This window comes from Hyla sarda, chromosome 10, assembly GCF_029499605.1.
Source record: "Hyla sarda isolate aHylSar1 chromosome 10, aHylSar1.hap1, whole genome shotgun sequence".
Classification (NCBI taxonomy): Eukaryota; Metazoa; Chordata; class Amphibia; order Anura; family Hylidae; genus Hyla; species Hyla sarda.
In genome coordinates, this window is record NC_079198.1 from 95,285,698 (window position 1) to 95,303,815 (window position 18,118).

Below are 18,118 nucleotides of genomic sequence, written 5' to 3' on the forward strand. Positions count from 1 at the left end.
CATTACTAGAAGTCAAATACAATGGAAGTTTTCGGTATTTACTTTCTAAAATGCTGCCATAAAGTCCAGTGTACTGCAGAGTAAGGGAGGGGGAAGCCAGAGATCTGACCTAGTAATGGGCAAAGAAAGCAATTGCCATAGGAAATCAAACATTGCCACAGGTAAAAGTAATCGATGCCAACCGATCAGATTTTCTCGGATTGGTTGGTATGGGATAAAGCAAAAGGGATTAAGATTGAAATAATAATGAGATAAAAAGATAAAAATAAATAATAAGAAACAGCATCATACTTGCCCATGGCTGTGCCTTGTATTACAGCTCAACCACATTCAATGCAGTGAGGCTGAGCTGCAGTACCGGACAAAAGCTACGAAAAAGAGTGGAACTGTTTCTGAAAGATACGTTTTTCTTATCTCATAGACCCCTTTAAGACAAAAAATGTAAATATTACAGTAAAATGACAGTTCCCTTTGGACAGGAGTGTTCTGATTTAGTTGCAAATAAATCATATTTTATAGTCAGGACACTTCTGGCAATTGGAGCAGATGTCTTAGGATGGATCCACAAAGCAGCAATGGAAACTATGAGCTTGATAGTGAAACAAACCTACTTAAAGGGGTTATTTTAAGATTACACAGGATAGGTGATAAGTATCTGATCAGTAGGGGCCCAACCGCTAGGACCCCCTCTCCATGAGAATGGGGGTCCCTTGTCCTCCAAGAGAACGGCGGGCAAGTGCACATGCTTGACCACCACTCCAATCATCTGCAATGAGGCTGATTGGAGGGGGCAGTTTTTTGTGGCATTTGCGGCAGGTTAAAAACACGCCAAAAATAAGCTGTATAAAAACATAGCTGTAGCACAGTATTATGAGCCTTGACTGACTCCTTTTCTCTAAGGACTCACAAAAGCCAAACAGTCTACCTTGGGAATGCAATTAACTAATATACCATATATATATATGGAAAAGGTGGCTAGAAGAAAAAAAAAAAATTGCCATTTGCCCCATTGCAAGGCCGTTGTTCTGGGAAAAAGGAAAATTTGCAGCATTTTTAGAGAGTAGAACCAAAAAAAAAAAAAGGTGTTAGTGACATATAAGCAACACCAATATCAATCCAAAAGCAGCTGGATCTTCACTAGAATAAAGCAAGCTAAGGGGCACATCCAATGTTCAGGATCTTTATACCCACAACATGGCACTGTTATTATTGTCATCTTCCTTATGCCAGCTCTGCCAATGCTGAACCCACCTCTGTCTTCCGATATGGAGCGATACAAGTGAAACGCGTTAATTTACCAAACAGACGGGATACATTTTAGTCTGCACGCATCAGATAACCACGTCCTTACGGAACCATAGATCTTGTCTCGGAAAGAGTAATTGCTACTTTTTTCCCTCGTGGCTTGACCTATTTATCCAGCGCTTGGATTATTATTACAACAGGGGGTAGGTTATATAGAAATGCGCTGGTCTGGGAAGGAGGGAGTTAAAAAGCGGCATACAAAATCCTGCCAAGTTTATGAAAAATATCTTATTGTTTCATTTCTTCACTTTGCAAACAGTTTTTTTTCTTCTTTAGGTTTCAGAAAGTGTAGTCTGAAATTAAAGCTATTGTGAGTTTTTTTTTTCTTTTTTTTTCTCCCTTATCCGCGGAGATCCTGGTTTCCATGGCAATATTAGTGGTTGTAGGCCGTTGCTTCTAAATGTAAATTTGCAATGCTTAGAAATTGAAATACAGCAGATCAAAAAGCCGCACAATGCAACATCATGAAAATTCTTATGGCGGCGCCATAAAGTGCATGATTTTTAACTGTTCCCAATATCTATTATTCTGGAAACATGATGCGGTTTCTGGCTCTTAACAAGTGTTTTTATGTGCATACTGGTTTTTTTTTTCTTTCAATACTTTTCAGCACTTTCGGAAGCTTAATGCTGACTTCATTTGCATGCTGTATTTTTTGGGGAGCAAGAAAACAAATTTCCTTTTAATATCGCGCTTCAAGCAAGGCAAGTTTTCTTCTACAATTAAAGATAAATGCACACTGCCTATAAGCGCATGCATCCATTTCCATCTGGTGTAACATAGTGTATCTAATGAACATGGGCCGGAGCTCCTTTAATCTTTTATGGCAGCTCTGTGGTGCATGCAAAACCGCTTTACATACAATATATATGAGACCTAGGCAAGGTAGATTTATTGGGTACTATTTCTGATGTTATTACAGCCGTATATTTTAAATGACAAATGCTTCTCCTGCTGTAAAGGCTACTGCAATCTGTGCCACCTTTTCATGAACCAATAAGCTCGGCAGAGAAGTCTTGCCAGGCTTCCTATTGTAAAGCCGCACTCCAGGATCGGTGAGGATAATGGAATTCTGTTACTCTGTCACATTTCTTCAGCAAGTGATTATGTATTGGATTAAGGTCTGATTTACAAACATGGCACTTGAGTAGGTATATGGACTCGATACACCACGATAGGGTATATTTTATGTCTTACAGCGGCAACCACATGTTAGTTGGGAGTGATATTTTAAAAACATCAGCCAACACAGAAGGACACATTTATAAGCTATTTATGGGTCCAAAGGGGTAAGGCTTCTCCTTGAGGAGAGCATCATAAACATGTGTGGAGACTCATAACCATTAATGCTCCACTGGGAATTTTGGGAAGAATAGGATATGCAAAGCAGCTCTCTCGTAATACCTTTTCCAGTGATACCTTTTTACCTTTTTCAATATTTTATTCTAAACAGGATCTTAAAAACTAACTGGGAACTTATGCCATGCCAGAAATGTCTCCAGAAGGTGAGAGTACCCATTTGCAGACAGCTGTTTTAGGGTGTTGCACCTTGTCAGTGGCTTGGCTTGGCTGGTGAGAGGCCTGTAGGTGTGGGTCGAAAGGTTTCTCCTTGAGGAGATCGTCAAAATGATATGTGAAGACTCAAGAAGAAACTTTAACCTTTAAATGCCTACAGGCCTCTTACCTCTGACATGGGGAAACACTCTAAACAGCTGTCTGCAGATGGGTACTCTCAAATTCTGGAGAGACTTCTACCTGAAAAAGGGATTTTATGGTTTAAGGAACATTTTAGAAGACTTGAAGACCTATTGTTGGGGACAGAGGAATAACGTGAAGCTACTAGGCCTTCATGTAGAATCTGTACCATCCCACCTTCCATATACCATGTATAATACTTCTCATGTGGTGAAGGGGGCTTTGGACTCTCTAAGACACAGCATACCCATCCCATGTAAGAAAGAGCCCTAAGTATGTGAACTGTGTTTTTTCTTAATATCACAGAACGTTCTGTCCCTGGTGTTCTTCCTGTAGTTACATTTATTCATTTTTATTTGTCAATTAACAAGTATTTATATTCCAGATATTAAGACATTTTAATTCAGCCCTGTTCTATCCAAGAATGCAGCCATACCATCAACTCTAATGTAGTGATGGGACCCAGTTTGAAGGGGTCTACCTTGTTTAACTTGTTCACAATCATTTTCTATGTAAATTACATCACTAGTCCCAGTCTGCATATATTCCTATACCTATACAGTGGTCCCTCAAGTTACAATATTAATTGGTTCCAGGACAACCATTGTATGTTGAAACCATTGTATGTTGAGGCCATAACTCTATGGAAACATGGTAATTGGTTCTGAAGCCCCAAAATGTCATCCAAAAATAGGAAAAAGTCAGAATTAAACAAAAATAAGTAGATAACTAATATAGATAAAGCAAATCCTTACATATAAAAGTAAGAAAGATCTGCTGGGAGCTGTAAATCACTGTCTATTTCAGTATTTCCCAACCAGGGTGCCTCCAGCTGTTGCAAAAGTACAACTCCCAGCATGCCCGGACAGCCTTCGGCTGTCCGGGCATGCTGGGAGTTGTAGTTTTGCAACTGCTGGAAGCACCCTCTTTGGGAAACACTGGTCTATGTAGAGGACAGAAGCTTCTTCAGGGTCCTGTACAGAACACGTAATGTCCTAAAAAAAAAAGGAAAATGGAGCCTCCCTCAACTGATGTACAAAGAAGCAGCTAACCCTGGCAGAGGTAAAGAACAGTACAGAACATGTAATACCTCTCTGTACTGTAGGGGGCGCTACCAGACACCAGTCAGTGCATGCACTTCAGGAATACAGGGGTTTTACCAGTAAAATATCCATTCTGATTGGTCGGTTCTTCCAGCCATCGACACGTTTCGCAGATTCCATAGCATTGTATGTCGCGTTTGGTTTCAAGTTACAATGGTCCAGAAAAGACCATTGTATCTTGAAACTATTGTATGTTGAGGCCATTGTAAGTTGAGGGATCACTGTATATGTGTATATGAAGGCTCAAGCCTTTGCCGAATGGAAATGATATTTCATTATCTTATTTCATAATTGTGTTTTAAAAATAATGAAAATGAGTGGGCTGCAAAAATAGCACATATGGGCAGAGAGGAGAGTAAAATCAGGCCCGCATATGTTGTGGATAAGTCATTTATTCTTATTGTACCCGTTCTCAGTAACCATGAAACTTGTGTTCCTAAAGAGAACCTGTCAAATTAAAAGTGCAGTTTATTCTGTAGGCATCATGTTATAGAACAGGGGCAGCTGAAAAGATTGATATAGTATTTGTTGGAAAAGGCAGTGCGCTTCATTCCCCGCCTCAACACCCACTCCAACTCACTGCAGTAGAGTGAAGGGTGCTGCCATGCGCTTCTCCTTGATATATCTAGGGATGAGTGGGGGTATCAGCACCAAGACCCTGACCGATAAAAACTTTTACCATGTCTGCAGTAATGATTTAAAGGGGTTTTGCAGCACAAGGCCACAGAGGTTTCTCTATGGTGTGATGATGAAACACAACAGCATAGTGGTATACAAGTGCTGCGCCAAGCCCTGATTTTCTATTATATCCTGGATATAATTCTGGAGATTGACTAGTTGTGGTCACAACCATTTACCCTTAACTTACATTAACTGCAATGCAGCCCAATTTCTGCCATCTTTCTATGCATGGCCAATGCAGTGGCCAACATTGCCATGTAGCCCCAGCCTCAGACTGTTCTTTCATCAAGGGTCTCTCTCTACTATCAGTTAAACAAAACCTTATTCATAGAGACATGTTAAAAATTTTGATCAATGGAGGTCTGGTTGCTGAGACCCTCATGATCTTTAGAACGAATGGGGAAAAGCTCTCAGCTAAGTGTTTGTTCTCCACACAATCTAATTGTTGCAGGGGATTGATTTTAAAGAAAGTGTATGGAACCCATCTCTTATCTAGTTCTAGTGATCAGTGGGGGTCTTAGCACCCAGACCCCCACCAATCAAAAATTTTAATGTCATTAAAGAGTACCTCTCATCAATTTTTTTTTAATATTTTATAGTTTAATATATATATATATATATATATATATATATATATATAGATTCATTTATTAATTGGATTCTATAAAAACATTTTTTTTAATCATTTTATGTGTTTTTTATGTTTGAACTTTTGGCCACTAGGGGTCTCACTAGGAGTCCCTGTTTTAGTGATTTTGGACTCACGCCGGCCTGGCGGCTGAGTCCAAAAAAGCATACTAAAGCGCAGCTTCCCGTCTGTCAATCAGACATGTGGGAGCGAGCGCTGTGCGCACATCCCTGCAAGGCACGGCAGCTCTTTACTCCAACGTTCCTCCTCTCTGTATGGTATGTGTATAGCCCAACAGAGAGGAGGAGACTCAGAGGCTGCCATCCCTGCACTTTACTAAGCCTGTATGCGTGCTCCCAAAAGGGGCGCCTGCTGGGCCACGCCCACTTCATGCCCTCATACACAGCTCAAACCTGAGCTACCAAAGATACAAGAAATAAGGTATTTACAGGGGGTATAAACTAAAAATATTTATAGGGATAGAGATAGTTAGCGTCAGGTACAGATGGGGAGGTGGATTAGGGAAAGTTTAGTTGATCATAGGTACTCTTTAACACTTTAAGTAATGTCCTAATTCCTCTTCTGCAAAGTAGCTCCAGCCACATAAGTGGGTTAACATGGAAATACCAGTAGATAGTTACTTACATCCATCAGAAAATGTAGGCTAAAATGTTGAATAATGTATCAATATAACAAAGGGTATGAAGGTGGTAGCAATGGTGGGAGACTGTCCTGTAGTGCAGGAAACTCTGTACAGACATATTGTACATTGCTAACAGGCCTGGGAACAATTTTTAGACAGGTTTAATTCTTTAGACAGAACTGAAAGTCAATATTTCCTTTTTACATATTCTCTCCAGCTGCTCTCCAAGAACATAATAGAGGAACATTCGTCTGTTCCCTACAGGAAAAAAATACTAATAGCAATTAACTGAACCGGAGCTCGACTTTAACTACACAGTGTCATTGCTGGAGCCCAGTAACTACCTGTAATGAATGGGAGCCCATTACTGCTTCTTTGTTCCCCAAGTGTTTCAGATGAACTGAACTCACACGTTCCACACAAACTGCACTCCTGACAAATAAAGGAGCTCTGTCCGGATAATTGACAAGTTTTACTTTAGAAAAAGAAAAAAAACATACATGTAATTCTCTACCGACACGGTGACCTACTCGTACTAGACTACAATGCCTTATATCACTATTGTGATAAGACATATTTTATCCCCTGAGGGTTTTCGGTAAGAAGGAATTACAATAAAGTATGACAAATTTTACTTATCTTGATGCGGACTTTGCACCCCTCTAAATTGCTTCAGCAAGTAACTACAGTGTATAGTGGATGGAGGTTAAAGGTGGAGGTTCACTTTCCAGTTATGAGCCTAAAATATATATATATATATATATATATATATATATATATATATATATATAAGTTCACATCTAATGGGCCGATTCCCTGCTATTTATTTTTCTCAGATCTTGCTGTTTTTCTGCTTTTTACCGATCAGTGCAGAGCTGTAATCTATGACTACAATTTAGTTATAGTGCGTACAGGGAGCCTGAGGTAGTCTGAGACACGCCTCCTGTCTCCTCATGGGTTGAGACTTCTGTCCTCTCCCTTCCCCTGCAGATCTGCCTCCACTGATTGGCTGCTTTGTATAGACACAAGCCCGTGACAGGCTCAACAGGAGAACAATGCAGAAAGAAAGCTGATTTTATTTTTTACAGCCAGTTCAGAATGACTGTAAAGTACAGACTACTAAACCCCCTGTGTGAGAAAAGCAGAACATCAGCTAAAAGCTACACATATACTAAAGCAAATGAGCCTTAGTACGGAAGTGCCTGGAGCATCGCTTTAAGTATATAGAGTGTAAAATGTCTTGGACTGCTCTACTTTTCCAAACACTTCGGTATAATCTTCATAATAAAACAGTAAAGGTAATGTATAAATGTAAACTATTCCTTCAGATTATATAGGCTTTCTAGACCACCTTTAGATATATAATACAGATAAGATTGGCAAATTGAAAATACTAACATACAGACCTTGGAGTTTCTCATAAATATAAGACATTATTTGACCAGAATGTAGCTGATCATTTCTCCGAAGGATCATTTCTGCAAACGATCCCTTCAGCTAATATGTAAGATTAAAGGGGTACTCCAGCCCTGAGACATCCTTTGGATAGGGGATAAGATGTCTCACCGCGGGAGACCCCCGCAATCTTGTATTCGCCACCCACCTTTTGGAGCTGCATGCTGCGGTGCCAGCTCACAAACAGCCGGGTGGTGACCACGGGGCCGGAGTATCGTGATGTCATGACTCCGCCCCCGTGTGATGTCACCCACCGCCCCCGCTATGCAAGTCTATGGGAGGGGGCGTGACGACCCCTCCCATAGACTTGCATAGCGGGGACGGGGGGTGACGTTACGCGGGGGCGGAGTCATGATGTCACAATACTCTGGCCCGACTGATCAAAATGTTTCACATGTCTCTACGATGACAGTGCCCATTTTAGAAAAGGAACATTGTTCATGTATGACTAGTATGCCATAGTGTTCAAACTATGGTCAACTGTAATGGCCAAAATCAGACATTTCGACTGACGTTTATCTTACGTGTATTGGCAGCTTTACTGTATACTGAAACCCCATGCTAAAAAACATACACGTAATGATGTGATAGAAACTTATTATGATATCTATAAAAATGATGCTGTAAAAACATCATCCAACATGTTTATAATGTAGGAATGACTCTCTTAATCTTTTGTTTACCTCAGTGAATGAATCTTGGTAATGCACTGTACCCACACAAAATTCAGATGTGAGGCATGTCCAATAATATCTCTGCCCTTTTATAATCCTTCATTTTTGTTCTTATACTTTGAATGTGTTAGTTGAGGAGCGCCAGGTTCTGGAGCCAGAAGTGTTTATTGCATTGCCATATGAGCATCCATCATAGTCATAGGAGGCCGGCTGATTATGAAGCACATACGGCATAGCCTCACCTGCTCCTATTTTCTACACATTTCTACTCCTGTTCATCTTGTGGGTCTGATGGATGGATGTGTAGAGATAAATTTGCCCTTTGACATGAGCTTTACACATTCTGCACATCATTACATTATTTGACTATATTGTATTTCGGCATTATATTATACACTGTATAAGCTCTCGGAAAGTGTACATATGGACCAAGAGACAGCTGCTGCGCCAACTCGAAACAGAAATAGACTTTACAAAACACAACTAAAAATATCTGCAGGTGAGAAGAAAATGTTCCAGGTATTATATGCGATTGTGTTCGGTAGATGAACGCCGTGGCAGCATATGTGTCTGCATTTCACTTTCAATTCAGGTTGGGAAAAACAGAATGTCACAAATAGGAGAGTGAATTAGCATTTTATCAAGGTGTGACAGAGGAAGAAAATCACGGGATAAGCACAGGTGCTGGAGTCATACGGGTGCAGCGTCTATGTGTTATTCTCATTTGGAAGAGTTGGAACCATTAGCTATGGGCTTAGCTAAAGCTGTAACACATGACATAGTGACTGATGCGTGACAGCTCAACCGCATATGGAAACCGTTCAACCTGTTTAGGTTTGGGCATTAGAGAAAATGGCTAAGTGCAATTTCCCAGCTTGCTACATTAGCTATCTCCCAGCAGGTCAGTATTTCTGATAACAGCATACAATTTTATAAATGTCGCCAAAGATGGAAGTTGAGTAGTGTTGTAACTACACTGCATTATTTATCCTGAGGACTGATCCTGAATTGCAGCCTGTACAGTATTATATACCAGAGCTAGAGTCATTTTTGTGCAGGCTTCAGCTGAAATCTCCCAGCAGCCCCTGCTTGTTCAGCACTTGCTCTGATAATTTCCATTCTTGGAAGTCTAGTTTTTACACAAGGCACTGGTCAGTGCCAGATCCCTTGCATGCTGGACACCAATGGCACCTAATGGACTCAGTTAACTTTATTGGGGTCTATTGGGCTTCCATCATGGAATGTCACATTTTATCGGACAAAATAGCTTTGCATGCTGCCCTATATTGTCCTATGTTTTATATGGAATCTGCAGAGCCTCCAATGTATATGTGAACCTAGCCTAAGAGGAGCTCCTCGTGTCATAATTATGGAGCTATTCTCAGTTAGAAGTATTGTTGGCATTGTTTTTGCCCTATGGTACATATGGCAGTATTAGGAGTTCCTAAGGTTCCATGTAACGGACCACAAGACTTCCTTACAAACTGCTCATTGTGTCAGAGAAATAATAAAAAACATGAACCCACGTGCCACCATTCCCTTGCCAATAATGTTTTAAAGGGGTACTCCACTGACTGGTGTTCAGAACATTTAGTTCCGAACACTGTGTGCGTGCTGCGAGGGTCGGTCACGCCCCTCATGCCATCAAACCACGCCCCTTAATGTAAGTCTATGGGAGGGGGCGCGACAGCCGCCACCCCCCCTATCATAGACTTGCATTGAGGGGGCATGTCCTTATGACACAAGGGGGCATGGCCCGACCCCCGCAGCACGCACACAGCGTTTGGAACTAAAAGTTCTGAACACTGGCCAGTGGAGTACCCTTTTAATGATGCAAGTCCTTGCTGTCAGCACTGTCCATTCTCTGTCCCAATTCAGGTGGGTCACTGTTGAGGCCAGATATTGGCTGTGTGGGCATTTTCTCCCATTATAGGGTAAAGAACAGAAAGTGCAACATCAGCGACAACCACTGTCTTAACTGCATCTTTGTAAATGGTGCCTGTACGCCCTTGGGAATTTCCATCCCCGCCGCGTACCGGGCGGGGACCAGAACGGTATGCCTGCTGAAATCATTCAGCAGGCATCCCGTGCCAATGCCCAGGGGGGTCCATGTTGGCGATCGCCGCAAATCGCCGGTGAATTCACACTGGGAATTTGCAGCGATTCCGGGTCATAAGGGTCTCTGGTGACCTGTAAAATAAGGGGGATCCAGGGTGTCCAAGACACCCCTGGTCCCCCTGAAGGCATAGGGGTTAGGTCACAGTGGCTGGGGTGCCACCCCTCCTACCCCTGCTATTGGTCGGTCAGAAGCGACCGTCCAATAGCAGATCGGGGGCGGGGTTAAGTTTGGTTCCCCCACTCAGAGCAGGGGAACCGTCGGTGACCGGCGCCAGAGGTCACTTACCATCGGCGGCGGCGGTGGCAGCGGGCAGTGATGACATGCGGCTGGCTCCCTGGTGCAGACTACGGAAGCCAGAGAGTTGTAGTTTTGCAACATCTGGAGGGCCACAGTTTGGAGATCACTGTGCAGCGGTCTCTAAACTGTGGCCCTTCAGATCTTGCAAAACTAAAACTCCCAGCATGCTCAAACAGCTGTCTCGGCATGCTGAGAGTTGTAGTTGCGTACCTCCAGCTGTTGCATAACTACACCTCCCCGCATGTCCTTCGGCGATCAGTACATGATGGGAGTTGTAGTTTTGCAACAGCTGGAGGCATATTGGTTTGAAAATACTGAGTTAGGTAACAGAACCTAACTGAAGGTTTTCCAACCAGTTTGCCTCCAGCTGTTGAAAAAGTACAACTCCCAGCATGCTGGGAGTTGTAGTTTTGCAACAGCTGGAGGTTTGCCCCCCTCCCTATGTGAATGTACAGGGTACATTCACATGGAGGGATTTCAATTGAGTTTCCTGCTTCAAGTTTGAGCTGCGGCAAATTTTCCCCTGCAGCACAAACTCCTAGCGGGAAACTCACCGTAACCCCTGCCAGTGCGAATGTACCCTAAAAACACTACACTACACTAACATAAAATAAATGGTAAAACACTACATATACATCCCCTTACACTGTCCCCCCCCCCCCCCCTAAAAAAGGAAAAATGTATCGTACGGCAGTGTTTCAAAACTGAGCCTCCAGCTGTTGCAAAACAACAACTCCCAGCATTTCCGGACAGCCACAGACTGTCCAGGCATGCTGGAAGTTTAGCAACAGCTGGAGGCACCCTGTTTGAGAATCACTGGCATAGAATACCCCTATGTCCACCCCTATGCAATCCCTAATTTAGTGCAATCCCTAATTCAGTTTCAAGGAAACAGTTTAGGGCCATATATGGGGTATTTCTGTACTCGGGAGCAATTGCACTACAAATTTTAGGGGGCTTTTTCTCCTTTTACCCCTTATGAAAAGGAAAAATTGAGGTCTACACCAGCCTGTTAGTGTAAAAAAAATAAACATTTTTACACTAACATGCGAGGGCATAAAATGCTCTGCGGGTGCACAACAAGGCTCAGGAGTGAGAGCACACTATGTACAGTTGAAGCCTAAATTGGTGATTTGCACAGAGGTGGCTGATTGTACAGCGGTTCTGACATAAATGCAAAAAAATAAATACCCACGTGTGACCCTACAACCCTCACGGAACGTAACAAGGGGTATAGTGAGCCTTAACACCCCACAGCTGTTTGACGAATTTTCGTTAAAGTTGGATGGGAAAATGAATTTATAAATTTTCACTAAAATGCTGGTGTTACCGTAAATTTTTCATTTTCACAAGGGATAGGAAAATTTGTAACCCCATTTCTTCTGAGTAAGAACATACCCCACATGTGGATGTAAAGTTCTTTGCTGGTGCACTACAATGCTCAGAAGAGAAGGAGCACCATTGGGCTTCTGGAGAGAAAATTTGTCCGGAATTGAAGGCCATGTGTGTTTACAAAGCCCCCATAGTGCCAGAACAATGGACCCCCCCCACATGTGACCCCATTTTGGAAACTACACCCCTCACGGAATGTAATTAAGGGGTGCAGTGAACATTTACGCCCCACGTAATTTTTTTGCACAGCCCAAGATCTGTCATACGTCAGTGGGGTGTAAATGCTCACTGCACCTCTTATTAAATTCTGTGAGGGGTGTAGTAACCAAAATGGGGTCACATGCCAGTGTTCTGGCACTATGAGGGGCTTTGTAAATACACATGGCCCCTGACTTCCATTCCAACCAAATTCCCTCTCCCAAATCTCAATGGCGCTCCTTCTCTTCTGAGCATTGTAGTTCGCCCATACTCAGAAGAAATGGTGTTACAAATTTTATTTTATTTTTTGGGGGGGAGGCATTTTCTCCTATTACCCTTTGTAAAAATTTAAAATTTCGGGGAAAAAACTGCCTTTTAGTGAAAAATTTTTATTTTTCATTTACATATCCAATTTTAACAAAAAGTCATCAAACACCTGTGGGGTGTTAAGGCTCTCTGTACCCCTTGTTACATTCCTTGAGGGGTGCAGTTTCCAAAATAGTATGCCATGTGTGTTTTTTTTTTTTGCTGTTCTGGCACCATGGGGGCTTCCTAAATGTGACATACCCCCCAAAACCATTTCAGCTAAATTTGCTGTCCAAAAGCCAAGTGTGACTCCTTCTCTGTAGTTCGCCTGCAGAGCATTTTACGTCCTAACATGGGGTATTTCCATACTCAGAAGAGATGGGGTTAAAAATTTGGTGGGGCATTTTCTCCCATTACCAATTGTAAAAATGGTAATATTGGGGGGAAAAACAGCACTTTAGTGATAAAATTTTTTTTTTTTTCATTTACACATCCGGCTTTAACGAAAAGTTGTCAAACACCTGTGGGGTGTTAGGGATCACTGGACCTTGAGGGGTGTAGTTTCCAAAATATTTTCTGGCACAATAGGGGCTTCCTAAATGTGACATGCTCCCAAAAAACATTTCAGCAAAATTCACTCTTCAAAATCCCATTGTCGCTCATTCCTTTCTGAGCAGTTTAGTGCACCCACAGAACACTTGACATACACATCTGAGGTATTTCCTTACTCGAGAGAGATTGGGTTACACATTTTGGGGGACTTTTTCTCCTTTTACCTCTTGTACAACTTCAAAAATTGGGTCTACAAGAACATACAAGTGTAAAAAAATTTAAATTTTTAATTTACTCCTTCACTTTGCTGCCATTCCCGTGAAACACCTAAAGGGTTAACAAACTTTCTGAATGTCAATATGGGGTGCAGGTTTTATAATGGGGTCATTTATGGGGGTATTTCTAATATGAAGGCCCCTGAAATCTACTTCAAAACTGAACTGGTCCCTGAAAAATTTCGATTTTGAAAATTTCGTGAAAAATTAGAAAATTGCTGCTGAACTTTGAAGCCCTCGGATGTCTTCCAAAAGTAAAAACAGGTCAACTTTATGATGCAAACATAAAGTAGACATATTGTATATGTGAATCAATATATCATTTATTTGGAATGTCTATTTTCCTTACAAGCAGAGAGCTTCAAAGTTAGAAAAATTCAACATTTTCTATTTTTTTCATCAAATTTTGGAATTTTTCACCACAAAATGATGCAAGTATCGACGAAAATTTACCACTAACATAAAGTAGAGTATGTCACAAAAAAACAATCTCGGAATCAGAATGAAAAGTAAAAGCATCCCAGAGTTATTAATGCTTAAAGTGACCAGTGGTCAGATGTGCAAAAAACGCTCTGGTCATTAAGGTGAAAATTGGCTTGGTCCTTAAGGGGTTAAATGCTGCAAGAGAAGGTAGTAAAGGACCATTATTATAATACACTATCTCAAAAGACGAGTAGTGGCTATACGTGCTTCATTGGACTATCTAGTGTCAACTCATGATTTCACTCCTAGCCTTTAAATTGGAAAAAATATCCTCTACCGGCCCATATGATTGAATTTTCCAGCTATAGAATGTTACACACAATACTTCAACTCCTATGACACAGCAGCAGCTGAAGATTGCAGACTTGCCATCCAATTACAGGCATGCATGCTAACCAATTTAGCAGGAGGGAAAGTGGTTATGGGGAAGGTTCTTCTCGCAGTGTTGGGCTGTGTTTTCTTGATATAAAGCAGTGGTCTCAAACTGTGGCCCTCAAGATGTTGCAAAACTTCAACTCCCAGCCAGCGGCTGTTCGTGCATGCTGGGAGTTGAAGTTTTGCAATATCTGTAGGGCCACCATTTGAGACCAATGGTTTAAAGTCTGATTTGTAGAAGAGGATTTTAAGAGGATTGTTTTGTTCTTTTTTTTTTTTGCAATGCACCAATACATAAACAGGCAACAAGCACAGAACAAATCAACACAAACAAGTGGATTAAGGAAGGAGCTAAAAAGGTTGGTGGAAGCCCAAGCTGCACCAGTGCAGAAGCCTGGAAGCGAGCTCAGAAAAGCAGAGGGATTTTCATCCACACAGTAATGAGAGCAAGCGGTGGATGGAGAAGAGTTGGAAGGAGAAATGAGTGTCTGGAGGGAGACATGGTTAAGACGGCAGACCTCAGACTGAAGACCTCACAGACATTGAGAAGAAAGCAACCAATGGGGTCATCCATCCTTACTCCACAGAACCTCGGCTGAAAAGAAAGACACAAAATACAGGGAAAGGGGAGCACAAATGGAGAACATAATGCCTTAGATTGAGCAGGTCAGCCAGTTATGTGGGCGAGCATCCACAGCAATACCCTGTGTCTATAAGCTCCTACCAAGCCCCCTCCCCATGTTTTCAAGGAAGAGTAACAGCTGCATGTTCTCCTTAGACAGCATTAAGAATAATGGCAGCCAAAATTCTGGAAATAGGAGAAAGAAAGAAAAAGAGCGTATATCCATTGTAGCAAGGGAGAGAACAGGATAAGGCTTCATTAGCAAAGTTAACACCATTTTGTTTTAACTTAGTGAGGATTGGCAATCCTCTGTTGGTTCCAAACCTTATCGGGTCACCAGCTGAAATTTACCCACATCTCTATGAGAGACAGAGACAGAGAGAAGAAAGCAAGACATTAGGAAGAATGAGAGAAGATACACATATCAATATGTTTTCTTGGAGTTGCACAGGAAAAGGTCAAAGAACATTGACACAAGTCGTAAGATACAGAATCGTAATGGAGATGAAGATATGTAAGAGGGAACACGTGGAGAAGCAGAGGAAATGAAGAGCACCCACCCACGCTTATTCCTAAAACTTTCCCTCCCACCAACTCATGATGTGTGCATGTGAAAGCTTTTTGCAGCTCTGTTTGGAAGTAGGTAGAATAAGAACACAGCAGAGATTAGGAACCTTACCTTCATAAATGGAATGTACATTGTGGGGATTACTTAATAGAGGTGGGCAGGGGGATGTACTCACCACATGGACCTTTGTGTTTCATTGGAATGGCTGTTTTCTGGACGCACTCAGCTTTTTGCCTCTCGCAGTCATTGGCATAAGTGCGGCTGTCCCGCCCGCAGACAGGCTTGTAGGCGCCGTCACAAGTAATGCGGTCACAAGAGCAGCGGGTGACTCCTCGACGGTTAAGGCACACAGCATTGTGCTTACATTCATCCTTGCACTTATCTAGCAAAGTGAAAGTGAGAAGGTCACAAATATAAGACATCTTTTGATCAGCACTCAATTTATCTATCTTCAGTAAAAAAAAATTAAACATATCCTAGTTTTTAATATGTTTCCATGATGTTATGCATCAAGGAGTTGTTTTTATTTACCTTAAAGGAGTTATCATAAGATGAAAAATCATCTTTATCCACAGGATTGGGGATAATAGACACAGAACACCACAATATATAGTCCCCATAGTCACTAAATCAATCACACTGTAATCATGGTGCCAAGGGTCTCTCTATCCTAGTATACAGTATAGCTCCGACTGAACTATTTGACACAAAGAAAGGGAGTAATAGCTACTGAAAAAATAATCACTTTATTTAGATCAAGTTTAAAATACAGGGAAATTGAAAATTCTAAAAACATGCAAAAGTGCATTGGGGAGATAAAGGGTCAGTATACAACTAATAACTGTATAACTGCAATAAGGTGCACTGAGGGTCTGGGACAACAGTCCTAATCCTGACCTAATGGTACGAGACTCTCCATTTCTGTAAACACGCATACAGTTATAACATCACAAAATCATAAGTACAATACACTCACCTATGTGGTGGGCTGCCTGGGACAGGCTGGGACAGGCAGTGTTAGCGCACCACAGGGGCGTGCACAGGTTGACTAGAGAGAGGGCTTGACTGCCCTTTTGATGTTACTCCTAAAAGTGCCATGGGTAGTGCTGGGCAGTCTGCCATCATTATGTGGACATTTATATAAATAATTATGGGAAGTGCCCTTTTTCTTCAGTTCAGCCCCTTCCCCCCAAAATGTCTGTGCATGTCCCTGGCGCACCACATGGAAGAGTGTATTGTACCTATGATTTTGTGATGTTATAACGGTGTGGCGAAACCACGGGGTGTGAAGTGAGGTGTATGGGGCAGGTGTTGTAGCCCAGGGGCAGGTGTTGTTAACCCCTTCGTGTTTGTGACACCAGGGTTTGTTTTTAACCGAGAACCACCTGAACGGTAGCACAGCTAGTCCTAGTTTAGGCAGGGCAAACTCTGTTCCCCTTCGTGAGAGGAAGGTTGTCCAGCTGAAGGTAGCCCAGACATGGGCTGAATATATCCTGCAGCTCGATGAGTGTCTAGCGTGTCCGCAGAAGGTGCACCTTGGGTGATTTATCCTAGTTTGTATTTCCTCTTTTAGCAATAATTGCAAAAGAAATTGTAAATCCATGCCAGATTTTTTTCACTAAAGCAACTAAGAAAAACGAGAAAGTTGTATGTGGCGTTTATTTGCATTGCTATATGGACTTTAAGTGAGTTGTGAGCCCTCACTATCAAACGCACGTTACCCACCCAGGTGTGAACAGGGGACAATTTTTATTTGTTCTAGTGGTACGAGACTCTCTATTTCTGTAAATACGCATACAGCTGCGATGTCCGGGTACAAGATATCATTCCACAGTCCTATCAGCTTGAGTCCCTGTACGTCCTCAGGGCTCACCTGCAGTGTTCCCCCATAATGTAATTAGTTGTACATTGAATGTAAAGGACCTTTGATATGGTCACATGGTTATTAGTCACATGATAAGTGTTGTCATATGTTAAAGTCACATGTTTTGTTACCCAGAGAGCACCAGATGACTCGCAGCTAGCCTATGGACTCCTTGCTCAGCCCGCCTTTATAAGGAAGGGAGGAGCTGCATTCTCTCTCTTTGATCATTCATTGCTCTTAGATCCTGAGGTCAAATCCAGTCCAGACGTCTCAGAGCCAGTGTCCAGCACATCTGGAGGCCTCAAGCTTAAATTTCAGCCACAAATCTGTAAGTCAAGTCATCGCTGTCTGCTGTCACTATCTTCAGTCAATCCAAGTCTATTATAGTCAGCGTGGCTGTGCTAAAGTCTGTCAAGTCACTGCAAGTCCCAGCAAGCTGCGATCCTGGCCTAGCTGTAAAGACTGTTACCATCTGTCTACCTCAGTAAACCTACCGTTAACCCTAACCTGGAATTGGACTCTTATTTGCCCATGCCTAAACTAGGACTAGCGGTGCTACCGTTCAGGTTCGTGACATCAGGTGTTCAAACCCTGGTGTTACGAACATGAAGGGGTTAACAACACCTACCCCTTGGCTACAACACCTGCCCCATTCACCTCACTTCACAAGAAGAATGAGAAAGTTGTATGTGGCATTTATTTGCATTGCTCTTGTACCACTAGATCAGGATTAGGACTGTTGTACCAGACCCTCAGTGCACCTTATTGCAGTTATACAGTTATCAGTTGTATACTGACCCTTTATCTCCCCCATGCACTTTTTTGATATGGTTAGTAATACACAATTTATAATTTAAGGGTGTTTAGCTACGCTGCTTCTTGC

The 18,118-nt window shown here is 42.1% G+C and overlaps 1 protein-coding gene across 13 annotated transcripts in view; it reads right to left on the reverse strand.

The window, feature by feature from the left end:
- AGRN (agrin) overlaps nt 1-18,118 on the reverse strand; it is a 537,034-nt gene that overhangs the window by 136,046 nt on the left and 382,870 nt on the right. For all 13 annotated transcript variants that reach the window (XM_056542092.1, XM_056542091.1, XM_056542088.1 and 10 more), the window contains one exon: nt 15,547-15,753. In XM_056542092.1, coding sequence (XP_056398067.1) covers nt 15,547-15,753 — 207 coding nt within the window. The remainder of the gene's footprint in view (nt 1-15,546; nt 15,754-18,118) is intronic.